At 42.6% G+C, this 25,185-nt stretch overlaps 1 protein-coding gene across 1 annotated transcript in view; it reads left to right on the top strand.

The window, feature by feature from the left end:
* The window catches only part of meltf (melanotransferrin), a 58,276-nt gene extending 37,799 nt beyond the window's left edge, over positions 1-20,477 (top strand). The window contains exons 12-16 of the mRNA XM_078206375.1: positions 1,526-1,682; positions 8,056-8,120; positions 11,111-11,298; positions 18,722-18,911; positions 19,468-20,477. Coding sequence (XP_078062501.1) covers positions 1,526-1,682; positions 8,056-8,120; positions 11,111-11,298; positions 18,722-18,911; positions 19,468-19,532 — 665 coding nt within the window. The 3' untranslated portion in view covers positions 19,533-20,477. The remainder of the gene's footprint in view (positions 1-1,525; positions 1,683-8,055; positions 8,121-11,110; positions 11,299-18,721; positions 18,912-19,467) is intronic.
* Positions 20,478-25,185: the final 4,708 nt, after the last annotated feature.

Raw genomic sequence — 25,185 nt, 5'->3', positions numbered from 1 at the left:
GCCAGTATATCACAACTCTTTAAGAAAAATCAGAGGGACAATCACAAGCTAGTGAGCACAACATATACTTTAGGTGACATCCTAAAAGCGATGATTGAACAGGATAAGAAGTCAGCATGCATTAGTTGAGGAGAGATCTTGACTTACAAATTTACTGTGCTTCTGCAAGAAAACAATGGATGTTGTTGACAGCTGAAATTCTGTAGACACGACGAGTGATTAATCCACAAAGTGGATTATAGGGAGCTATAAAATTACAAACAGGTTTCTTGGGTGGATTAAAAATTCACTAAGCCGGGCAAAGCAAAAGAAGCCATATAAACAGAACAAAGAGTCACCAGTGGGATGACACAGGGAATAGTGTTGCTTTTGGGGCATAGAAATAAACTAGGGGTGGGAACGGAAGCAAAGCTGTCCAATTTCTTGGATGAGTCCAAATTTTGGGGCAGGTTGCTCAAATAAAAGGGAACAAGCAAATCTAGTATAAAAGGATCTGGATGTCGGAAAGGGTCTAATCCGTAGCAAGGTAATGACATTGAGGGATGGAAGTAAATAGTATGAATATAAACAATATGGCTATAAGTTGCATTGCATAACACACAATATGGGGCTATTGGTGGATACCTTATTGAAGCTAATAGTTTAACAGTGCAGTAATGCAGCAGCAGTATTGAAAGCTAACCAGCATTGGCAGTGGGCATCATAGAATCATATAATTGCAACCACAGCTGACAATTTGGACCATTGAGTCAGTGTTAGCTCTTTGATGGAGCTATCTAATGGGTCCTGTTCACCTGTCCTTTCCTCAAAGCTCTTCAAATTCTTCCCCTTCAAGTATAGAGCATAAATTCCAAGTGAACAAGTATTGCCACACCTGAAGTAACGAATCTGATCGTGGTCATTTTACTATTCTAGTCAATGAATGTGTAGTTGTCTCCCAAATCTAGTCACCATTGTCAGAACCCCATGTTTGCATCTCGCTAATCAGGTTTTGCCCACTATAGCACCAAAATGAATATTACCCAGAAACATAAATTATATCCTATGTGACTATGACCTTGGTAAAGTAGCCCTCCTCGTCCTGTCTGCAACCTTTGACAAGGTTGACATCACCACCCTTGTCCAACGCCTCTCCACCATCGTCCATTTGAGCAGGATTCTCTTGCCTGGTTTAACCATAGCCAAAGACTCGCCTGAAATGGCTTCTTTATGCATTTCCACATCATTACCACTCGTGTCTCCAAGGATCTATCCTTGCCTGACATCATCCAAAAGCATGGCATCAGTTTTCACATGTATGCTGATGACACCCAGCTCTGCCTCACCACCACCATTTCTCCTGACCCACCCGCCACTAATTTGCACCCAAATGCATGCAAGCACTGCAAACCTAATCAAAATGGCATTAGTCCCAACATGCATTCTAGTCTGTGCAATTGGAGAAGATAAGTTCGTACGCACAGTAACAAGAGTTACTGTAACAAATATGGAGATAGTTGACAATTTTGTTGTCTCCCTTTTACAGCAGTCAGTGAGTTTTTCTCTGCGAGCTGTGTGCCAGGTGCCAATCAGCAAGGTTACCCATCAAGCCTTTGTGAATTATGCATCGGCGATGCCAAGGGGAAGTTAAGGTGTGCCTTCAGTGCAGAGGAGCAATACAGTGGCTATACAGGAGCATTCAGGTAATCTGATGGAATAAAGTACATTAAATAATAGCTGCATCCAAATCTTTTACAAGATCTAACATTCAACTGTTTAGTTGGCACTGTAAACTGAAGGAACAAAAGTCACCTGATGGGGCCCATTCATTGGCGTATCAATTCTTGCGAGTTGCAGGGTGGTAGGATATATATCTAGTGGCATTATTCCACGTACAATTCCTCAGAGTCTTGGGGGTAAATTTTCAACTTGCCAGCCAGGTGTGAAGCTAGTTTTCCGGACCAAACGCCTGCTTTTGAAACCACCTGATTTTCGTTTCATTGAAGGCAATGAAAATCGGGCCATTTCAGCAACATCACAACTATAGTTTTACACCCAGGGGGCAAGTGGAAACTTAACCCCGGAACCTCTGTCCTGCGTTGGTGAAAATCTGGAAGGTCATGTTATGGCAATCTATATAACCTCTCATGCACCACATGATAGTGTAGTGTGTCTCTGGCAAGGCCCTTCAAGGTAATCTTCAACCTGCCTTTTTAACCAAAGAAATGGGGTAAATAAGTCCAGATATAAAGGTGGGAATTACAAACTAAACTATGGCGACACGGTGGCACAGTGGTTAGCACTGCTGCCTCACAACTCCAGGGACCTGGGTTTGATTCCCAGCTTGGGTCACTGTCTGTGTGGAGTTTGCACGTTCTCCCCGTGTCTGCATGGGTTTCCTCCAGGTGCTCTGGTTTCCTCCCACAGATGTGGAGATGCCGGTGTTGGACTGGGGTAGGCACAGTAAGAAGTCTCACAACACCAGGTTAAAGTCCAACAGGTTTATTTGGTAGCAAATACCATAAGCTTTCGGAGCAGAGCTCCTTCGTCAGATGGAGTGGATATCTGTTCTCAAACAGGGCACAGACACAGAAATCAAATTACAGAATACTGATTAGAATGCAAATCTCTACAGCCAGCCAGATCTTAAATGTACAGACAATGTGGGTGGAGGGAGCATTCAACACAGGTTAAAGAGATGTGTATTGTCTCCAGACAGAACAGCTTGTGGAATTCTGCAAGTCCAGGAGGCAAGCTGTGGGGGTTACTGATAATGTGACATAAATCCAACATCCCGGTTTAGGCCGTCCTCATGTGTGCGGAACTTGGCTATCAGTTTCTGCTCAGCGACTCTGCGCTGTCGTGTGTCGTGAAGGCCACCTTGGAGAACACTTACCTGAAGATCCAAGGCTGAATGCCCGTGACTGCTGAAGTGCTCCCCCACAGGAAGAGAACAGTCTCCCCGGAGCGGAGAAGCTACGGCATCTCCTCCGGAGCCTTCAACATGTCATTGATGAAGACGAACATCTCGCCAAGGCGATCCCCACACCCCCACTTCTTGCCTTCAAACAACCACGCAACCTCAAACAGACCATTGTCCGCAGCAAACTACCCAGCCTTCAGGAGAACAGTGACCACGACACCACACAACCCTGCCACAGCAACCTCTGCAAGACGTGCCGGATCATCAACACGGATGCCATCATCTCACGTGAGAACACCATCTACCAGGTACACGGTACCTACTCTTGCAACTCGGCCAACGTTGTCTACCTGATACACTGCAAGAAAGGATGTCCCGAGGCATGGTACATTGGGGAAACCATGCAGACGCTACGACAACGGATGAATGAACACCGCTCGACAATCACCAGGCAAGACTGTTCTCTTCCTGTGGGGGAGCACTTCAGCAGTCACGGGCATTCAGCCTTGGATCTTCAGGTAAGCGTTCTCCAAGGCGGCCTTCACGACACACGACAGCGCAGAGTCGCTGAGCAGAAACTGATAGCCAAGTTCCGCACACATGAGGACGGCCTAAACCGGGATGTTGGATTTATGTCACATTATCAGTAACCCCCACAGCTTGCCTCCTGGACTTGCAGAATTCCACAAGCTGTTCTGTCTGGAGACAATACACATCTCTTTAACCTGTGTTGAATGCTCCCTCCACCCACATTGTCTGTACATTTACGACCTGGCTGGCTGTAGAGATTTGCATTCTAATCAGTATTCTGTAATTTGATTTCTGTGTCTCTGTGCCCTGTTTGAGAGCAGATATCCACTCCATCTGACGAAGGAGCTCTGCTCCGAAAGCTTATGGTATTTGCTACCAAATAAACCTGTTGGACTTTAACCTGGTGTTGTGAGACTTCTTACTGTGCTTCCTCCCACAGTCCAAAGATGTGCGGGTTAGGTTGATTTCCCAAGCTAAATTGCCCCTTAGATGCGTAGGTTAGAGGGATTAGTGGGGTAAATATGTGGGGTTACGGGGATAGGGCCTGGGTGGGATTGTTGTCAGTGCAGACTTGATGGGCCGAATGGCCTCCTTCTGCACTGCAGGGATTCTATGAAGGTTCAGAATAGCTTCTCGGAATCTAAGCGCAATCTAATGGGTTAAAATGTCTTAGCTCCTTCCTAGTTAGGTTTTGTTGAAATCATTGCTACATTTGAACCTTGTTATTACAAACACAGGACCAATAACCTTGCTATTATCATTTTTACTTCACTGAGATCTGTACACCTGACTTCAGTGGGGCTTTAGACCAGGGCAAAGTTTGTTGTAAGAGATTTGTTTGAAAGAGACTCCTAAATTAGCAATCTCGCATCATTGATGATTTAAACCTTTTTTTTCCTTTATTGGTGGGGAAAATGAACAGAATTAAATATAAAACATCCAGTTTAATAAGCATGTTGTTCTCACTGCTTCATAAACCACGGCATCTAGGCAACGTATATTGGGAGAGGGGGAATATGGGAAACTTAAAGATAAAGTACAGATCACTATTTCTTCTGTGATCTTTACCCCTCAGGAGAAGTAACAGTTACAAAGAAACTGAAGAGGATGCTACTGCAATTGATAATTATGTTTTTTCATGTAAAATTTAGTTAAATATTTTGCTGATCTCTCTGCATGATGTTTGATGAATTTTACCCAGATACTAAATGAGACGGCTTACAGTCGACAGTACTCACATGCAAAAAAGTGAAGTGCAAATTTATTTGCAGTTAGCGTAGGCAGATTTGATCATAGGTCAGTACCAAGGGCGATAGTTTAAAAATGTGTAGCTGTAGAAGACAACTACATTATACTGCATGATAAGATAAAACTCAGTCAGCATCTACAGCTATAAAAGACAGTTTGTTAAAGCAATAAAACCTTAGCTGTCACACAGTTTAACCAAAGGTATGGTATGCTGTAAAACATGGGTTAATGATTAACTAGGCTGGGAGAAGCAGAAATTGATAGCAGAAAATTCATTGGAAGGAGTGTTTCTGTTTCCAAAATTTTACAGTAATTACTGCATTCATTTACTGATAAAGTATATATTCTAGTAAGTGATTTATTTGACCGGACTTTGGGTGATAATGACAGTGAAACAATTTGCATTTACCGTCATTATTCCGCTGAAACTTAGAGAAAATTCAGGTGTTTTTGCAAATGTGCAGAATAATGCTGAAATCCAGAATTAGATCCATAAAATATTACTCAGGAACAGGCCATACAGCTCAGCTAGTCATTGCTGGCGTTTTATAATCGTCCGATTCGAGCTACTTCATCTCCGCTTGCGGCAGAACCCTATTCCCTTGTGTACTCATCTAGTTTCCTGGCATGTAAATTGTTTGCTTCAACCACTTTGTGATAACGAGCCCCACGTTCTAACCACTGTTCGAGCAAATACATTTCTCATTTCAGTATTGGATTTATTAGTAGCGATCTCATATTTATTGCCCTTAATTTTGGATTCTGCTACAAGTGGAAACATTTCCTCCACATCCACCCCCTCATCGAAGAAATTCCTAATTTTAAATACTTCTATTGGGTCTCTTCTAAGTCATCTTTCTAAAGGGAAGAAAACGCTCTAACCTATGCAATCTTTCCCAATTGCTGTATTATTTCTGGTAGTGTCCTTGTAAAAAATGTTTTGCATGTTCTCCAATGTTTCTATGCCCTTTTTATAAGACGGAGAGCAGACCTGTATTTGGTAATCTGTGTAATCTGATCCAGGCTTTATACAAGTTTAACAGTATTTCTACTTTTTGAGTTCTGAACTCCTAGGAATGAATGCTAGTGCTTTACTGACCCGTGATGCTACTATTAATGATTTGTCCACTTGTTCTCAGAGATCAACAGAACTTGCAATTAGTGATCCTATACTTCTCCAAGGAGTATGCTGTTGAGGTCTACCAGTTTGCAATCCCTAAGCAAGCAATGAAATAACAAAAACTTTCACTCAGTCACACTGTAAAAACTCTTGACGAAGTTATACTTCATTGAATGAGATGTCACATCAGCATTAACTTTTACTTTAAATGCACTTTATAATAAAATACCCCAAAGTGCTTCACGGGATAATCTTAAAGCAACAGTGTACAAAATTCAGAATTTGATTTATTGTCACATTTATTAGTATACAGTGAAAAGTGTTGTTTCTTGTGCCCTATACAGACAAAGCATACTATTCATAGAGAAGGAAACGAGAGAGTGCAGAATCGAGTGTTACAGTCATAGCTAGGGTGTAGAGAAAGATCAACTTAATATAAGGTAGGTCCATTCAGAAGTCTGATGACAGCAGGGAAAGAAGCTGTTCTTGAGTCGGTTGGAACATGTCCTCAGACTTTTGTATCTTTTTCCCGACCGAAGAAGGTGGAAGAGAGTATGTCTGGGGTGCATGGGGTCCTTAATAATGCTGGCTGCTTTTTCTTGGCAGTGGGAAGTGTAGACAGAATCAATGAATGGGAGGCTGGTTTGCGTGATGGACTAGACTTTGTCCATGACCCTTTGTAGTTTTTTGCAGGAGCCATACCAAGTTGGCGGCGACCAGAAAGAATTATTTTCATGTTGCATCTATAGAAGTTGGTGAGAATCATAGTGGACATGCCAAATTTCCTTAGCTTCCTGAGAAAGTAGAGGCGTGGTGGGATTTTTTAACTATAGCATCGGTGTGGAGGGATCAGGACAGGTTGTTGGTGATCTGGACATCTAGAAACTTGAAGCTCTCGATTATTTCCACTTCATCCCATTGATGTAGGCAGGGGCATGTCCTCCACTATGCTTCCTGAAGTTGATGACAATCTTCTTCGTTTTGCTGACATTGAGGGATTTTGATTTGATTATTAACATGTATTAGTATACAGTGAAAAGTATTGTTACTTGTGCGCTATACAGATAAAGCATACCGTACATAGAGAAGGAAAGGAGAGAGCACAAAATGTAGTTTTACAGTCATAGCTAGGGTGTAGAGAAAGATCAACTTAATACGAGGTAGTTCCATTCAAAAGTCTGATGGCAGCAGCGAAGAAGCTGTTCTTGAGTCGGTTGATATGTGTCCTCAGACTTTTGTATTACTGCTAAAACCCCTCACAGGACCTGAAAATGCTAATTTTGTATTAATGGAATATCACATTTCTTTGTTATGATAAAATTCCATGTTCTTTAATTTTTGTTTGAAGTATGTTTATAATATTTTAGTTCCCATCTTACTCCAATTATTTCAGTATCCGAGAATTTAACTTAGAAAAGTTAACATTTATTTATTAATGTCACAAGTAGGCTTACATTAACACTGCAATGAAGTTACTGTAAAAATCCCCGAGTCGCCACACTCCGGCACCTGTTCGGGTACACTGAGGGAGAATTTAGCAAGGCCAATGCACCTAACTAGCACGTCTTTCAGATTGTGGGAGGAAACTGGAGAACCTGGAGGAAACCCATGTAGACACGGGGAGAACGCGCAGACTCCGCACAGACGGTGACCCAAGCCGGGAATCAAACCCGGGTCCCTGGCGCTGTGAGGCAGCAGCGCTAACCACTGTGCCGGTGAAGGGATTCAATGTTTCTAACTTCCTGGTTTGCTGTCTGTGAAACTACCTCAGTGTGATTGGCTGCTCATCCTGCTTTTGTGATGTCAGTGTTGCTGCAGCCCTGGAAATCTCCATGACCTGATTCAAAATTTAAACCATTATCAGGAAACAGGATGTCTATGCCACAGAAACCGGTGGAATTTTGTGGGCAGCTTTCTTCCAGATTGGCGACAAGTAGTGTTACTTTGTCTCTGACCACTCAGTCTAATTGTACAGTGTACCACTCGGATAAGCTGCTTTAATTGCGAATAAATATGTCATTGGCGGAGTTGGCAAGGGCACAAATTGAGAAGGAGAATGAAACATTTACTGAATTGGATATTTAAGCACAGAATTCAAGAATTGGGAACTCATTGAGTACATGGGAGAAATGATGTTCAGAAACTTTGTAGCACAGTACATTCTCGCATGAATATTTAGTACTGCTGTATCAGCATAATTTCTGTATGTTGTAGAAATGACATGAAAGTAACTTATTTTCTTTGAAATCAATAGGTGTCTTGCAGAAGTAGGAGATGTAGCATTTGTTAAACATACAACGGTTTCCGCTAACACTGATGGTAAGTCTAGTTGGCTCTTCTAGCTGTTTCTCCATCTTCCGTGATATTCCAAATCCTCTATTTCGGTCCTTAATTTACTTTCAATTTATAATCCTGCCTATTTTTCTTCCACACTTGCCCTACATATTTCTCCTTCTCCACTTCCATTCTAATCTCTCCCACACAATTTTCCTGCCCAGGTATTTTCTTTTTCTTCTCATTCTTACTCCTTTATCTTAGTCAAATGAATGTTGGAATACGTAGACCATAAAAATACCATTATTGAACTGTCTAGTAAGCTCTAACGTTCAAAGCAGAATACACAATTCACCATCTATAATCCCTCAATTAATCTCATCACAAATGCCTGTCAACTCCATCTTAAAATTACTGATTTTATTGTCAGTTTCCTCTTGGAGCATTATCCTATGACTGTTCATTGTTACTATCAACGATTATTATAGTAAACAATTTCTCAGGATTCAGCTTGGCAATAAATACTCTCAGCTATGTTTAAAAGCCCAAATTCTGCAGTTAGCTGTGAAGGAACATTGTTCAATGTTTCATCACTCTGACAGTCACCCCACAGACTGGGGCGGCACAGCTGCCTCACAGTGCCAGAGACCCAAGTTCGATTCCCAGCTTGGGTCACTGTCTGTGTGGAGTCTGCATGTTCTCCCCGTGTCTATATGGGTTTCCTCCGGGGGCTCCGGTTTCCACCCACAGTCCGAAAGACATGCTGGTTAGGTGCATTGGCCATGCTAAATTCTCCCTGAATGTACCCGAACAGGCGCCGGAGTGTGGCGATTAGGGGATTTTCACAGTAACTTCATTGCAGTGTTAGTGTAAATCTATTTGTGACGAATAAATAAAATAAACTTGGTTTTTAAACTTTTTTGGGGCTTCTGAAATTTCTCTGCATTGAAATTAATCTGCTACTTACTGCCCATTCCGCCAACCTCCAATGTTTTCGATTCTTCCTTGCAGTTTGCCATTTCCCCAGGGCATTTCAATGCCCACATTCTGCCAAGCCAAAAATATTTAGAACCATAGAAAATTACAGCTCAGAAACAGGCCTTTTGGCCCTTTAGCCTAATTTAGTTTCATGGGCTATAGTAACTTAGGGATACTGGAGATCTTGTCAAGTGCAGTCCCCTCTGCTCAGGACAAACAATGGCATAACTCTTCAAGCAGTTGGATTGAAGGATCCTTTCTAAAGCAGGGAACATCTAAATCAGAAAGTATAAATTAGCATATTTAATTGTAATACTATGTACAGAAAGTAAGATCATTTTTTGAATTAATATCTGAAGGAATGAGACTCTACGCTTATAAAATTAAATATTCAATGATAAAGCAGTTGTTTGGCAGCAGTGAAGACTTAAACTAACTCTAGAAATTCACTTACACCTTGAATGCACTCGTCTTAACTTCTTCCGACATGGCAAGAAGTCGCACAACACCAGGTTAATGTCCAACGGGTTTATTTGGAATCACGAGCTTTCGGAGTGCTGCTCTTTCATTAGATGACAAAGAAGCAGCGCTCTGAAAGCTCGTGATTCCAAATAAACCTGTTGGATTTTAACCTGGTGTTGTGGGACTTCTTACTGTGCCCACCCCAGTCCAACGCCGGCAAATCCACATCATTTTCTGACATGTTTAGTGGGTAACTAGTGGGGAGATTTGGCAACTTCATGCCTTTATATGGGCATCTAACTGAGTTACTGGTGTAGCAAGGTTTGTGGAGGAGGAGCAAAGATTGGACTGCAACTTCCATACTTGTGCATCTATTGGCGCTCCAGTGTTGCTTTTCAATTTATCCCAGTATAATGGTGAGCACTGAAAATCTCACCATTACTTCTAATGCAAAATGTACCTCAATAGGATTGCCTCTCAGTTTTCTCTACTGTAAACAAGTTCAGTTTTTGTAGTCTTTTCTTGCAACTTGTATCTAATATCAGGTGTCAGACTGTTAGCACTTTGCTGTATCATTTTCAATATCATTTTGAGCTTCTTGTGCTATGGTGTCTCTTTTTCCATCTACTCAAACTGCTGTCACATATTTTCTGAGTATTATAGATCTTTACAGCTTTTGGCCCACTATGCCAAAGCTGGCCCTGAAATAAACATTCACTTTCTTGCACCCCCTGACTCTTTTTCCAACCCCTTTTTAAATATTTATTTTTCAAAGATTTATCTTTCAAAAGCTATTGTAGATTCTGTTTTCACCCCTGTTTCTGCCAGGGGTTCTATACCTCTCACATAAATAATGTATTTCTTTCATTCCAGTCGTATTTTGATTTCACTTTGCTCTTTTTTTTAAAACCTGCTACTTCACGTTTCTCTGCATTGAAATTAATCTGCCACATAACTGCCCACTCAAACAACATCCTTTTTTTTTACATTCTTCCTCGCAGTTTGCTGGGCAGCACGATGGCACAGTGGTTAGCACTGCTGCCTCACAGCGCCGGGTACCCGGGTTCGATTCCTGGCTTGGGTCACTGTCTGTGTAGAGTTTGCGCATTCTCCCCGTGTCTGCATGAGTTTCCTGCGGGTGCTCCGGATTCCTCCCACAGTCCAAAAGATGTGCTGGTTAGGTGCATTGGTCATACTAAATTCTCCCTCAGTGTACCCAAACAGGCGCTGGAGTATGGCGACAAGGGGATTTTCACAGTAACTTCATTACAGTGTGAATGTAAGCCTACTTGTGACCAATAAATAAACATCACTTTCCCCGGGGGCATACTGATATCCACATCCTGCCAAGCCAAAGATATTTTAGCCTCATTCTTTGCTTTCAGTTCCTTTACAATTCTCTAACTCAGGCAGTCTTTTTTTTAATAATTTACTACCAAGTGATTTATTTTTTATAACTATTTAAATATCTGAAAATCCATGTATTCCTTTTGTCTATTGGGGAGAATATTTTTTGTTGTTTTAAATTATACTTGTTAAGCTGTGCCAGATATTCAAATTTCATTGATTTTTGAATGTGATTTTTTTATCATTAGGAAGAAATAAGGAACCATGGGCTGTGAACCTAAAATCCACTGATTACCAGCTACTGTGCCTGAATGGGGCACGGGCAGAAGTGGAGCAGTGGAAGGACTGTAATTTGGCTAAGGTTCCATCACATGCAGTGATGGTTCATCCCTCCACGTCCATTACTGCTGTCTTTGGTTTACTTGATAAAGGACAGGTAAGTAGTTCAGGCACCGTCGCTGTATTTTAGTTGCTTTTCCAAGCAATGAAGAACTATCAAAGTAAATGTCACACTGAGTGTGGAAGATCAAACACCTTGACTTGTGTGCTTTCTCAACAATTTGATTAATCATCTCTATAAATCACTCATCGTAATCCTCCTTAATTTAATTTTGAGGAGTTTGTATTTTGTTACCTCAAAGGTTGATCCAGCACTCTCACCTTTGCTCTCCCCTGGTCCCCAATGTTGTCCCACCCATACCAGTCCTGATTTTTTTTTTACTGGAGATTCACCCAATTTTCCCAGCTCTCTCCATGCTCATCTTTAGCCATGATGCCAATGACTTGTTCCTCCTCATCCCATGTTCCCTTTCCTACTCAATTGCTGACCACTTAATTCTCCATCGTAGCCTCCATGTTAGCAGATATTAACGATAGTTCCCTTTGATAATTGCTATCGTTGTTTCTTTGTCAAAATCGCATCATCCGTACATCTGTACAACTACTGGCCCATCGCATTCTGCACTTCATCTCTCGGATCCTTGAACATGCTCAGCTCCATGGCCAACCCTCCTGAAACTCTCTATTTAAATAACTGTGCTTTGGTTTCTGACCTTCATCCATCACTTGAGTGGCCAAAGCACAAATAATATCCAGTGTAATCGTGACCATGGTGCATTATCTTTCCTCATTGGCCTTGATTTTTCTACAGTATTTTTTTTAAATTGCCCATCTCTAACTGCCCTTGACGTGGAGGTGGAGAGCCACCTTCTTGAAGTGCTGCAGACCATGGGGCGCAGGTACACCCACGTTCTGTTAGGAAGGGAGATATTTGACCGCAACATCCTCCAGTGATTGTGCTATCATCCAGCCCCATGCCGCTGCCTTTTCATGTTTCCAATTCTGCCTATCCAAGTATGAATGCATCTCCTGCAGTGGTTAATTGATTGCAAGATGAACTTTTGATTTCATTTCATTGTGCTATTATTAAAATTGCCTGTTTCCAGCTCCATAACATCGCCTAACTTTGCCCCGTCTTAGTTTATCTGCTGCTGAGCCTTCATTCTTGCCTTTGTTTACTCTAAACTCAACTATTCTAACACACTGGCTGCCCTCTCTACATCCTACCCTCAGTAAAAACTTGTCATCCAAACTTAGCCTGCAGGGACTTAATTTGCAGCAAGTCCCATTGCCCTATCACCCTGATGCTTGCTGTACTCCCGGTCAAGCAGTGTCTCATCCTATCCCCCACTCTGTCTTTTATTTGATTTATTATTGCCACATGTATTAGTGTACAGTGAAAAGTATTGTTTCTTGTGCACTATACAGACAAAGCACACCATTCACCATTATAGAGTGAATGCAAGTAGGCTTTTTCCGCTGAGGCTCAGGGAGAAAAAAACCAGAGGGCATGGGTTAAGGGTGAAAGGAGAAAAGTTTAAAGGGAATATTAGGGGGGGCTTCTTCACGCAGAGAGTGGTGGGAGTGTGGAATGAGCTGCCGGATAAAGTGGTAAATGCGGGGTCACTTTTAACATTTAAGAAAAACTTGGACGGGTTCATGGATGAGAGGGGTGTGGAGGGATATGGTCCAAGTGCAGGTCAGTGGGACTAGGCATAAAATGGTTCGGCACAGACAAGAAGGGCCAAAAGGCCTGTTTCTGAGCTGTAATTTTCTATGGTTCTATGGTTCACAGAGAAGGAAAGGAGAGAGTGCAGAATGTAGTGTAGAGAAAGATCAACTTAATGCGAAGTAGGTCCATTCAAAAGTCTGACAGCAGCAAGGAAGAAGCTGGTCTTGAGTCGATTGGTATGTGACCTCAAACTTTTATATCTTTTTCCCGATGGAAGAAAGTGGAAGAGAGTATGTCCGAGGTGCGTGGGGTCCTTGATTATGCTGGCTGCTTTTCCAAGGCAGTGTCAATGGATGGGAGGCTGGTTTGAGTGATGGACTGGGTTTCATTCACAACCCTTTGTAGTTTCTTGCGGTCTTGGACAGAGCAGGAGCCCATACCCCAAGCTGTGATACAGCCAGAAATAATGCTTTTTATGTTGCATCTGGAGATGTTGGTGAGAGTTGTAGCGGACATGCCAAATTTCCTTAGTCTCCTGAGTAAGTAGATAGCCATGATGTGGAGATGCCGGCGTTGGACTGGGGTAAACACAGTAAGAGTTTTAACAACATCAGGTTAAATTCCAACAGGTTTATTTGGTAGCAAATGCCATTAGCTTTCGGAGCGCTGCTCCTTCGTCAGATGGAGTGGAAATCTGCTCTCAAACAGGGCATAGAGACACAAAATCAAGTTACAGAATACTGATTAGAATGCGTATCTCTTTAAGCCAACCAAGTCTTAAAGATACAGACAATGTGAGTGGAGGGAGCATTAAGCACAGGTTAAAGAGATGTGTATTGTCTCCAGACAGGACAGCCAGTGAGATTCTGCAAGTCCAGGAGGCAAGCTGCGGGGGTTACTGATAGTGTGACATAAATCCAAGATCCCGGTTTAGGCCGCCCTCATGTGTGTGGAACTTGGCTATCAGTTTCTGCTCAGCGATTCTGCGTTGTCGTGTGTCATGAAGGCCGCCTTGGAGAACGCTTACCCGAAGATCAGAGGCTGAATGCCCGTGACCGCTGAAGTGCTCCCCCAAAGGAAGAGAACAGTCTCGCCTGGTGATTGTCGAGCGGTGTTCATTCATCCATTGTCGTAGCGTCTGCATGGTTTCCCCAATGTACCATACCTCGGGACATCCTTTCCTGCAGCGTATCAGGTAGACAACGTTGGCCGAGTTGCAAGAGTAGGTACCGTGTACCTGGTAGATGGTGTTCTCACGTGAGATGATGGCATCCGTGTCGATGATCCGGCACGTCTTGCAGAGGTTGCTGTGGCAGGGTTGTGTGGTATCGTGGTCACTGTTCTCCTGAAGGCTGGGTAGTTTGCTGTGGACAATGGTCTGTTTGAAGACAAGAAGTGGGGGTGTGGGGATGGCCTTGGCGAGATGTTCGTCTTCATCAATGACATGTTGAAGACTCCGGAGGAGATGCCGTAGCTTCTCCGCTCCGGGGAAGTACTGGACGACGAAGGGTACTCTGTCCACTGTGTCCCGTGTTTGTCTTCTGAGGAGATCGGTGCGGTTTTTCGCTGTGGTGCGTCGGAACTGTCGATCGATCAGTCGAACGCCATATATCTTTGATCCGGACCTTCAGAGCACCCTCCGTGCTCTCATCCCATGTACTCCCCGCGTTGGAGATCTCTACTGCCTTCCGAAGATACACAAGACAAACACACCCGGCCGTCCCATCGTATCGGGCAATGGGACCCTGTGCAAGAACCTCTCCGGCTATGTTGAGGGCATCCTGAAACCCATTGTACAAAGAACCCCCAGCTTTTGTTGCGACACTACGGACTTCTTACAGAAACTCAACACACATGGAGCAGTTGAACCAGGAGTACTCCTTGTCACAATGGATGTCTCGGCACTCTACACCAGCATCCCCCACGATGATGGCATTGCTGCAACGGTCTCAGTACTCAACGCCGACAACTGCCAGTTTCCAGATGCAATTTTACAACTCATCCGCTTCATCCTGGACCACAATGTCTTCACCTTCAACAACCAGTTCTTCATCCAGACACACGGAACAGCCATGGGGACCAAATTCGCACCTCAATATGCCAACATCTTCATGCACAGGTTCGAACGAGACTTCTTCACCGCACAGGACCTTCAACCGATGCTATACGCTAGATACATCGATGACATTTTCTTCCTTTGGACTCATGGTGAACAATCACTGAAACAACTATATGATGACATCAACAAATTCCATCCCACCATCAGACTCACCATGGACTACTCTCCGGAATCTGTTGCATTCTTGGACACACGCATCTCCATTAAGGACGGTCACCTCAGCACCTCACGGTACTGCAAGCCCACGGATAACCTCACAATGCTCCACTTCTCCAGCTTCCACCCTAAACACGTTAAAGAAGCCATCCCCTCCGGACAAACCCTCCGTATACACAGGATCTGCTCGGATGAGGAGGATCGCAACAGACACCTCCAGACGCTGAAAGATGCCCTCATAAGAACAGGATATGGCGCTCGACTCATCGATCGACAGTTCCAACGCGCCACAGCGAAAGACCGCACCGATCTCCTCAGAAGACAAACACGGGACACGGTGGACAGAGTACCCTTCGTCGTCCAGTACTTCCCCGGAGCGGAGAAGCTACGGCATCTCCTCCGGAGCCTTCAACATGTCATTGATGAAGACGAACATCTCGCCAAGGCCATCCCCACACCCCCACTTCTTGCCTTCAAACAACCACACAATCTCAAACAGACCATTGTCCGCAGCAAACTACCCAGCCTTCAGGAGAACAGTGACCACGACACCACACAACCCTGCCACAGCAACCTCTGCAAGACGTGCCGGATCATCGACACGGATGCCATCATCTCACATGAGAACACCGTCTACCAGGTACACGATACCTACTCTTGCAACTCGGCCAACGTTGTCTACCTGATACGCTGCAGGAAAGGATGTCCCGAGGCATGGTACATTGGGGAAACCATGCAGACGCTACGACAACGGATGAATGAACACTGCTCGACAATCACCAGGCAAGACTGTTCTCTTCCTGTGGGGGAGCACTTCAGCGGTCACGGGCATTCAGCCTCTGATCTTCGGGTAAACGTTCTCCAAGGCGGCCTTCACGACACACGACAGCGCAGAATCGCTGAGCAGAAACTGATAGCCAAGTTCCGCACACATGAGGACGGCCTAAACCGGGATTTTGGATTTATGTCACACTATCAGTAACCCCCGCAGCTTGCCTCCTGGACTTGCAGAATCTCACTGGCTGTCCTGTCTGGAGACAATACACATCTCTTTAACCTGTGCTTAATGCTCCCTCCACTCACATTGTCTGTATCTTTAAGACTTGGTTGGCTTAAAGAGATACGCATTCGAATCAGTATTCTGTAACTTGATTTTGTGTCTCTGTGCCCAGTTTGAGAGCAGATTTCCACTCCACCTGACGAAGGAGCAGCGCTCCGAAAGCTAATGGCATTTGCTACCAAATAAACCTGTTGGACTTTAACCTGGTGTTGTTAAAACTCTTACTAAGCAGATAGCTAAAGCCCAGAGGGATCAGGACAGGTTGTTGATGATCTGCATACCTAAAAACCTGAAGCTGTTGATCATTTCTACTTTATCCCCATTGATGTAGACAGGGGCATGTCCTCCACTATGCAGCACCGGCTGCAGGTCCCACGTGAGTGGCTGGTCCGGGTCAGTTTCTGGTCCTAAGGATCGCCAAATCTCTGTATCTCTGTAATTTCCTCCATCCCGGCAACCCTGCAGAATATTTGCACTCAGTTGCCCAGGCCCAAGCTCTGGGAATTCCGACCCTACAACTCTCCCTCCTCAATCTCACTTTCTTCCTTTAAGACACTTCTTAAAACCGAGCTCATTGACCAAGCACCTGACCATCAGACCTAATATTTCCTTCTGTGGCACAGTGTCACACTTTGTTTCGTAATGCCCCTGTGAAGTGCCTTGGGATGTTTTGTTCTGTTAAAGGTGCTACATAAATATAAGTTCTCTTTGACACTGTTATATTTGGAGCTCTCCCAAGGATCTATCCCTCGTCCCTTCCTCATCTACATAATGCCAGTGACAACCCAAGAAGGAATGGGACTGGCTTTCACGTGGGCGTTGATATCCTTTTGTACATTCCATGCTCTTTAACATCAAGTTTTGAATAAATCTAAACTTCCTGGAGCTCAACATCAGGGCTTTTGGAGTTATTACTTTTGACCCTTTCATACACTTCACTCCTAAGTTTCTGACTTTATTTTACTCTTGAATCAGACCATTCTCGACCCTGCTGCCACTTTGAATTGAACTTCAAGTCTATTAACAACACATATGTCTACCTCTGCAACTTTGTCGGGCTCCAGTTTCATCCCCTTGCTACTGAAATTATTTTGCACGTCTTAAAGATACTAAAAATCTGAGAACACGTATGTACCAACTGACTCAAGAACAGCTTCTTCCCTGCTGCCATCAGACTTTTGAATGGACCTATCATATATTAAGCTGATATTTCTCTACACCCTGTGACTGTAACACTACATTCTGCATCCTCTCCTTTCCTTCTCCCTATATACTCTATGAATGGTATACTTTGTCTGTATAGCGCGCAAGAAACTAATACTTTTCACTGTATGTTAATACATGTGACAATAATAAATCAAATCAAATCCGCTCCAGACTCAAATTACTCCAATGCTTTTCTTGCTGGTCATGGATCCTCCAAATTTGTCCACAGTTCTGCCACACTAATTTAGTTTCATCCCAAGTCTCACTCACTCCCTATTCTTATTATCACACTTACCTTGGTTCTCATTCTTTTAGCATATTACAGAGCAGAGACAGTAGCCACTTTAGTAATTATGAAAATTCTGGTAAAAAATAAAATTTGTTAAGAATGACTAATAGGATGGCACAGTGGTTAGCACTGCTGCCTCACAGCGCCAGGGACCCGAGTTTGACTCCCGGCTTGGGTCACTGTCTGTGTGGAGTTTGCATGTTCTCCCCGTGTCTGTGTGGGTTTCCTCTGGGTGCTCCGGTTTCCTCCCACAGTCTGAACGATGTGCTGGTTAGGTGCATTGACCCGAACTGGCACCGGAGTGTGGTAACTCGGGGAATTTCACAGTAACTTCATTGCAGTGTTAATGTAAGCCTACTTGTGACTAATAAATAAAACTTTAAACTTTAACTTTTAGATTCTGCAAATTCTGTAGGCACCTTGCTCAGTAGAAATCAGGGTTATAGTGTTGAAGGGTTATCGCTGATCTTGCTTCTTTCAAGCGGGTCTCCTTTTGGAAGTATCATATTGCAAACACCCTCTTGTGTTTAAAGCACCTTTCACTCAGGAACCATCTGATATGGTAGAAACTCTAGATCAAGACAAAGGACAAGACATTATTATTTTAATTAAAGCTTACTATGGGAGGCTACTTCTTGCATTTATGATCTCTCTTCTATTTGGTTAACCATTGATTGAGAATTCAAGATTTAAGTGCATTCTCTGAACTAACCTTCCGATGGAGTACTGAGAGTGCACTACAATAACAGAAGTACTGTCATTCAGATTGGACAATAAACTCTGCCACCTACCACTCAGGTGGACGTAGTCAAAAAAAAATGGGGCGCCCCCTTGGTGTTCTAGTCAATGTTCTTTCCTCAAATAACACCATCAAAAATGGACTGGTAACATTTAGTGGTATCTTGCCTGTTGTGTGTTAAATGAGTGGCAATCAGCATGCCTGTATGACAATCCCTCCAAAGTAATCCATCATATGCAAAACCCTATTAGATGGTACATAAATGCACTCTTCTTCTAGGTTTTCTTTGGGCAGGGCGATAATCCCAATGGCTTTGAGATGTTTAATTCATCAGCCTACGGTGGAAGTGATCTGCTCTTTAAAGATTCTACTGAGAGAATCATTTCAGTTGGGGAGAAAAATACCTATGAAGATTGGCTTGGAAAAAACTACCTGGAGACAGTTAAAAGTATTGAATGTTCTGGTGCAAGTGAGTTATACACCTATCCATTTCTGTGATTATCATACCTTTAAAGGGTAGTGCCCATATTTTGATTATGTATTTCAATGCTTATTATTTTTGACTGTCAGTTTTCCCCCCTTAACTTTTCTCCTGAAGGCATAGATTCATATTGGATTACAGACCACCGGTGTTGGAGGTGGATTACAGGTGGTGGAGTACTTCTTGCTTGAGGTGGTTCCACACTTTTGCACACATCACTTAAGTAAACTTTGCTGATGTGAGAATACAGACAATGGGCAGGATTTTACAGGTCGGTGCAGACCTGATGGGCTGAATGGCCTCTTTCTGCACTTTAGGGATTCAACGATTGTCTAAATGATACTGGGGGGATTAAAGCTGTTGATATTTTCAGTTCCATAGCTGCCACCCTGCTCCTCCCTATTTTTTGAAATAATACTCATTATTCCAAAACATAATTGATCGCGTGAAGACTTTGTGACATTTTGACCATGTTATGGTCAAATTACTGACTTTCATTTTCATTAAGAGATTTCTCTCAAATTACCTTTTTTTTCCCTTCCAGTGATTTCATCCACAAGGGCATGGTTGTGTCTGTTCATTTTAATGTTACACAGTTTCTTCTTATAAACACCAAATCCACGATCTGCCACCTGACCCGTTTCAAATCCGAGGCGTGCGGGCAATTTCATCCTTGTTGAACCGAACTACTCGAGGAGAGGAACCGAAACGAACACGAAAACACACTCCGCATCAGACAAAACGGTGCTCACAATTTAAAACTGCGACGGAGCTGCAACAATACAGACATTTTAAAGCAATAAAGGGTGGTTTAGTTTTCCTGAGCTTGGTAATGTCAGGACAGCTCAGCCGAACAACTGATTTAAGAAGAGTAATTTGTAGATTTAAACATGTTATTTGTGCAAGTGGTAGAAAAATGATTTGGGGTTGATCATGGCTGGTTAAAGAGGAGGTCATTGTATGTAGTAATTTATTAGTTGCATTCAGTTTTTGTTACTTATCAGCAGTTTTCCTCTGTAAAAACAGATGCTACATCAGTGTGGATACATTGCATATTATTTACTGGTATAAATGCTGCTGTGGAAATATTCCGTTGATACTATTTACATTTAATGGAACAACTTATACAACAAAATGATTTATGCAGGATGCTTTACAATTTAGGTATGACATATACAGCACTTTCGATAGAACCTGTCTGAAGCACTTCTGTTTAGGCAAATGTATCAGGGCATAAACATTGCCTGTCACCTATCCTGTGCATACCATCTTTAAAGGCAACAGGCATATGAGTGTGTATGCAACTTCTTGTTACACAACAGTATCATACCTTCTCTTTCTAGTAGAATCATTCTCCCCAGCAGTCATAGTTGCTTTGTTTATGTCAGCTTCCGCTCGCTAACATGTGCTAGCTAAATGCAAAATTCCTGCAAACCTGTTTTATCTTTCCAGAAACTTTGGGAAATACTTCCAAAATGCTATTCATCATTTTCTTTATGGAGGAGTAAATTGTAGCGGTCATAGAGAGTAGGAATGGAATGGTATAGAATCAGGACCTGGATAATGGTAAATGATCTACGCTCCTTGGTGACCTTGGTGACCTCCTCGTGTCTGCGTGGGTTTCCTCCGGGTGCTCTGGTTTCCTCCCACAGTCCAAAGATGTGCGGGTTAGGTTGATTGGCCTTGCTAAAATTGCCCCTTAGTGTTATGAGATGCGTAGGTTAGAGGGATTAGTGGGTAGATATGGGGGTAGGGCCTGGGTGGGATTGTGGTCGGTGCAGACTCGATGGGCTGAATGGCCTCCTTCTGTACTGTAGGGTTTCTATTTCTATTCTATTTCTAATGAAGGAGATAGGCATGGTTTGTTGCGGTTCTGAAAAATGGAAAGATAAATTGGGATGGAATGGAAGAAAGGGCAAAACAACAGGATTAAGTGGAAATCTACAGCTGAATAGCTCCCTTTGGTGCTGTAATATTTATTTGAGGCACAATTTCTAGCTGTCCTACTTAAAGCTTTTTTCCCCCCCAAAGGAACTAAAAGTTCATCTTTGATTCACCCTTTCCCTAATTAAATGAGCAAATCCTGGCATTCACTTGTGAAAAGTAATTGATTTCTTCCTTCCCCTGTGTCATTTTGGTATTTTTTGACTAAAAAAAAAAAGAATCCTGTCATTGAGTCTCTTCTGAATGCAAGATCCGAGTGAAATGAATTTTGATTAGCGACATTGGGTCAGGAATCCACAGCACGGAACTGCTCATGAATTGGATCCAAGTTGGCAGCTTGCTCAAGAAGTCCCCAAGAATGCCTGGGATAGGAAGTGACTGTGTGCCAGAGGTTTTCTTCAGAGGTTGGACGCAGGCATATTGCTGGAACAATGTAGAGGGAGTTCAGCTCTTCATTTGTGCTGCATGATGGCCAGATGCCATTTTAATGTGCCCGCCACACAACATACAGCTTGGGCGCTTTGCTATCCACCGAAATGTATCCTCGATCTGTGACAGAGTTCAATTGATGCTCTTAGTAAACCTCACGACAAAAATAACATTCCTAATATTAGCACTAACCTTTCTGTGGTTGTCATAGTTGAAGGTATTTATTTCCCACCAATTTGCTTTTCAGGTCACCAAGGAGCGTAGATCATTTACCACCTACAAGGTTGATACTCAGGCCAGTATGTACTCTGGCTATGCCAAAGTACGACAAACTTTCCAGAGAATGTTGCTTTATAAACAATAACTTAATATCAGTTTTGTTTACGAGTTAATATTCTGCAATAAACTTTGCAGAACTGATAGGGAGCCCAGTAATGTCATTTTTATTAGAACATATTGCAAAAAGGGCAGCAGTGGCTTGTAGAAACACTTTTAATAAATACTTTAAAATATTCAAAGAAATATAATTTTTCTTCTTGAACAATTAATTTTACTATTCTGTCCCATTTTCAGTGATCCTTCTTGCATAACTTCAATAGTATCAACAAATGGAGTAGACGTGGTAAGATGCTGCAAGGTCAAATGCATCCATCTGGAATGGGCCCTCTAATGTGGTTTTCAGAATATCATGTTTGATTTTAGTTCAGTATTAAAGGCCAGTCCTGTTAAGTGAACCTCAGTTCCTTACTAGCCAGCCTTTACCCCATTTCTAGCTAACTGTAGTGAGACCTGGGATTGAACAGGTAACTCTCCTTACGGTATTCTGGCTTACTGGGAAATATTACTTGCCATCATATTTTGGCTTCGTCATCTTCAAACTGAATATGGACTTTATCAGGCAGAGGCTCAATCTACAAGCTCAAGCTCAACTGAAAGACATTATTAAACATTTAATAGGTAAATTCAAGACACATGGTGCACTTACAACAACTTACAAAGTTTACAATCTTCCTTGAAATGTCAAAACATGAAATCTCAATCCAAGTTTGGCTACTGAGTTACTAAATGCCAAAAGTTTATTCTGTAACTCAATTTTCCTGCTAGCTTTAGATTGACTGCAAGGCAGCAATATATAAAAAATGCTGGAAAATCTCAGTAGGTCTGACAGCATCTGTGGAGAGAGAATAGAGCCAACGTTTTGAGTCTGGATGACTCTTCGTCAGAGCTCTGGATCATCCAGACTCAAAACATTGGCTCTATTCGCTCTCCATTGACACTGTCAGACCTGCTGAGACTTTCCAGCATTTTCTGTTTTTGTTTCAGATTCCAGCATCCATAGTATTTTGTCTTTAATAAACACATAGCCTGTTACGATCTCCATAGAGACCATTAATATTTAAAGAGAAATTCAAACACCCAGGTATTGAAATCAATCATATTACAAGATTTCATGTTTTTAAACAAATACAAAGTTTTCTGTATGTAACAAAACTTAAACACAGCAAGCAGTACTAACTTAACAGAGAGTTTGTCAAGACTCTAAAGTATAAATCCAGTTCCCCTTTTACTTCTTAATCCCACCCAAGAGTTTCTTTACGGAAGGAGATCTTATAGCATCAAACTAAGTATACCACAGCTTTCCAGAATTCAGTTGGAGTTCACCTCTGTGTACTAGCTATTCTCTGAGGTATGAAATTCCATGAGGACCCTTCTAATAGTTTTTGACTAAGTAATGTTACATTTTTCTTCAAACCCTCCAAACTATGGACTTCCCAGTTCAATATTGGGCCTCATTGCATTCATGTGTAGTGATTTAAGAGTCAGGAACAGACCTGTTGCTAAATGCCTCTGCTGTTGCTCCTTGTCCCGGCTTTGAACAGACCCAGATTGTGTTATCTCAGACTGTCCGTTACAACTCCTGTACAGTTTATGGCTGAACAGGTACTTTGCCGCTCCTAACAGATTTCACTCGCTGCCTCTAAGCTCCAACCAAGTCAATTACTGACTGTTTACTTCTATGAGCACACACACATAGATAAATTAAAACAAAGTAATCTCCCTCGATCTCTCAGCCCATCCCCGTGGCAGCGTGGCACACTCTGGATGCTCCCAAACAGAATGTAAGTCAGTTATCTTTTACATTAAAACAACGCACTGATTCTGCGAATCTCATGGATAATTTATATTTGTAATATAGCTTACAGTCCTCTTTCCAGACTTGCTGCTTCCAACAAGAAACCCCCATGCTTGCAGCTTGCTTTTACTTTCTTTGATCTGGGAACTAAACGAATAATTAAATCCTTTACTGAAATACCTGTGGACCTCCTGTCTCTATTAGGAGCTCAGAGATGGATCATCCATTGTTTAATTTTCTCACCTCCAGTGCTGATCTTATTAAATAAACATAAGTTATCCTTTTAACTGAATTTACCCCAGGTTAGTCATGGCATGAATCAATTCCAGCCTCCCGGACTACCTGGATCCACTACAGTTTGCCTACCGCCGCAACAGGTCCACAGCAGATGCCATTTCCCTGGCCCTGCACTCAACCCTGGAACAGCTAGATAACAAGGACACCTATGTCAGACTCCTATTTATTGATTACAGTTCAGCCTTCAACACTATTATTCCTATGAAATTCATCTCCAAACTCTGTAGCCTGGGCTTCGGCACCTCCCTCTGCGACTGGATCCTGAATTTCCTAACTCACAGACCACAATCAGAAAGGATAGGCAACAACACCTCCTCATCCTCAACACCGATGCCCCACAAGGCTGTGTTCTCAGCCCCCTACTATGCTCCTTATACACCTATGACTGTGCGATCAAATTCCCCTCCAATTTGATTTTCAAGTTTGCTGACGATACCACCGTAGTGGGTTGGATTTCAAACAATGATGAGACAGAGTACAGGAATGAGATAGAGAATCTAGTGACCTGGTGCAGCAACAATAATCTCTCCCTCAATGTCAACAAAACGAAGGAGATTGTCATCAACTTCAGGAAACGTAAAGGAGAACATGTCCCTGTCTACATCAACAGGGACGAAGTAGAAAGGGTCGAGAGCTTCAAGTTTTTAGGTGTCCAGATCACCAACAACCTGTCCTGGTCCCCCCATGCTGACACTTCAGTTAAGAAAGCCCACCAACGCCTCTACTTTCTCAGAAGTAGAAGGAAATTTGGCATGTCAGCTACGACTCTCACCAACTTTTACAGATGCACCATAAAAAGCACTCTTTCTGGTTGTATCACAGCTTGGTATGGCTCCTGCTCTGCCCAAGACTGCAAGGAACTTCAAAATGTCGTGAACGTAGCCCAATCCATCACGCAAACCAGCCTCCCATCCATTGACACTGTCTACACTTCCCACTGCCTCGGAAAAGCAGCCAGCATAATTAAGGACCCCACGCACCCCAGACATTTTCTCTTCCACCCTCTTCCTTTGGGAAAAAGATACAAAAGTCTGAGGTCACATACCAACCGACTCAAGACCAGCTTCTTCCCTGCTGCTGTCAGACTTTTGAATGGACTTACCTTGCATTAAGTTGATTTTTCTCTACACGCGAGCTATGACTGTAACACTACATTCTGCACTCTCTCATTTCCTTCTCTATGAACGGTATGCTTTGTATAGCGTGCAAAAAACAATACTTTTCACTGTATGTTAATACATGTGACAATAATAAATCAAATCGAATCAAATCAAAGTCTGTTTAAATTGTGCTTTCTTCAGGGTTGTTACAGGTTATCCAACCAAGTGTTTCAATTTATTTACATTTAAATTCAATTCCTAAACTAAAAGTGATTGCCTTAAACACGAATTATGAAAGCACTTCCTCACTGAGAAATATTATTCAATATTTTGAACATTTACTGATACAATGGATAAT

The sequence above is a fragment of the Mustelus asterias genome, chromosome 3, assembly GCF_964213995.1.
Source record: "Mustelus asterias chromosome 3, sMusAst1.hap1.1, whole genome shotgun sequence".
Taxonomy (NCBI): Eukaryota; Metazoa; Chordata; class Chondrichthyes; order Carcharhiniformes; family Triakidae; genus Mustelus; species Mustelus asterias.
This window is presented reverse-complemented; position numbering and strand designations above follow the sequence as displayed.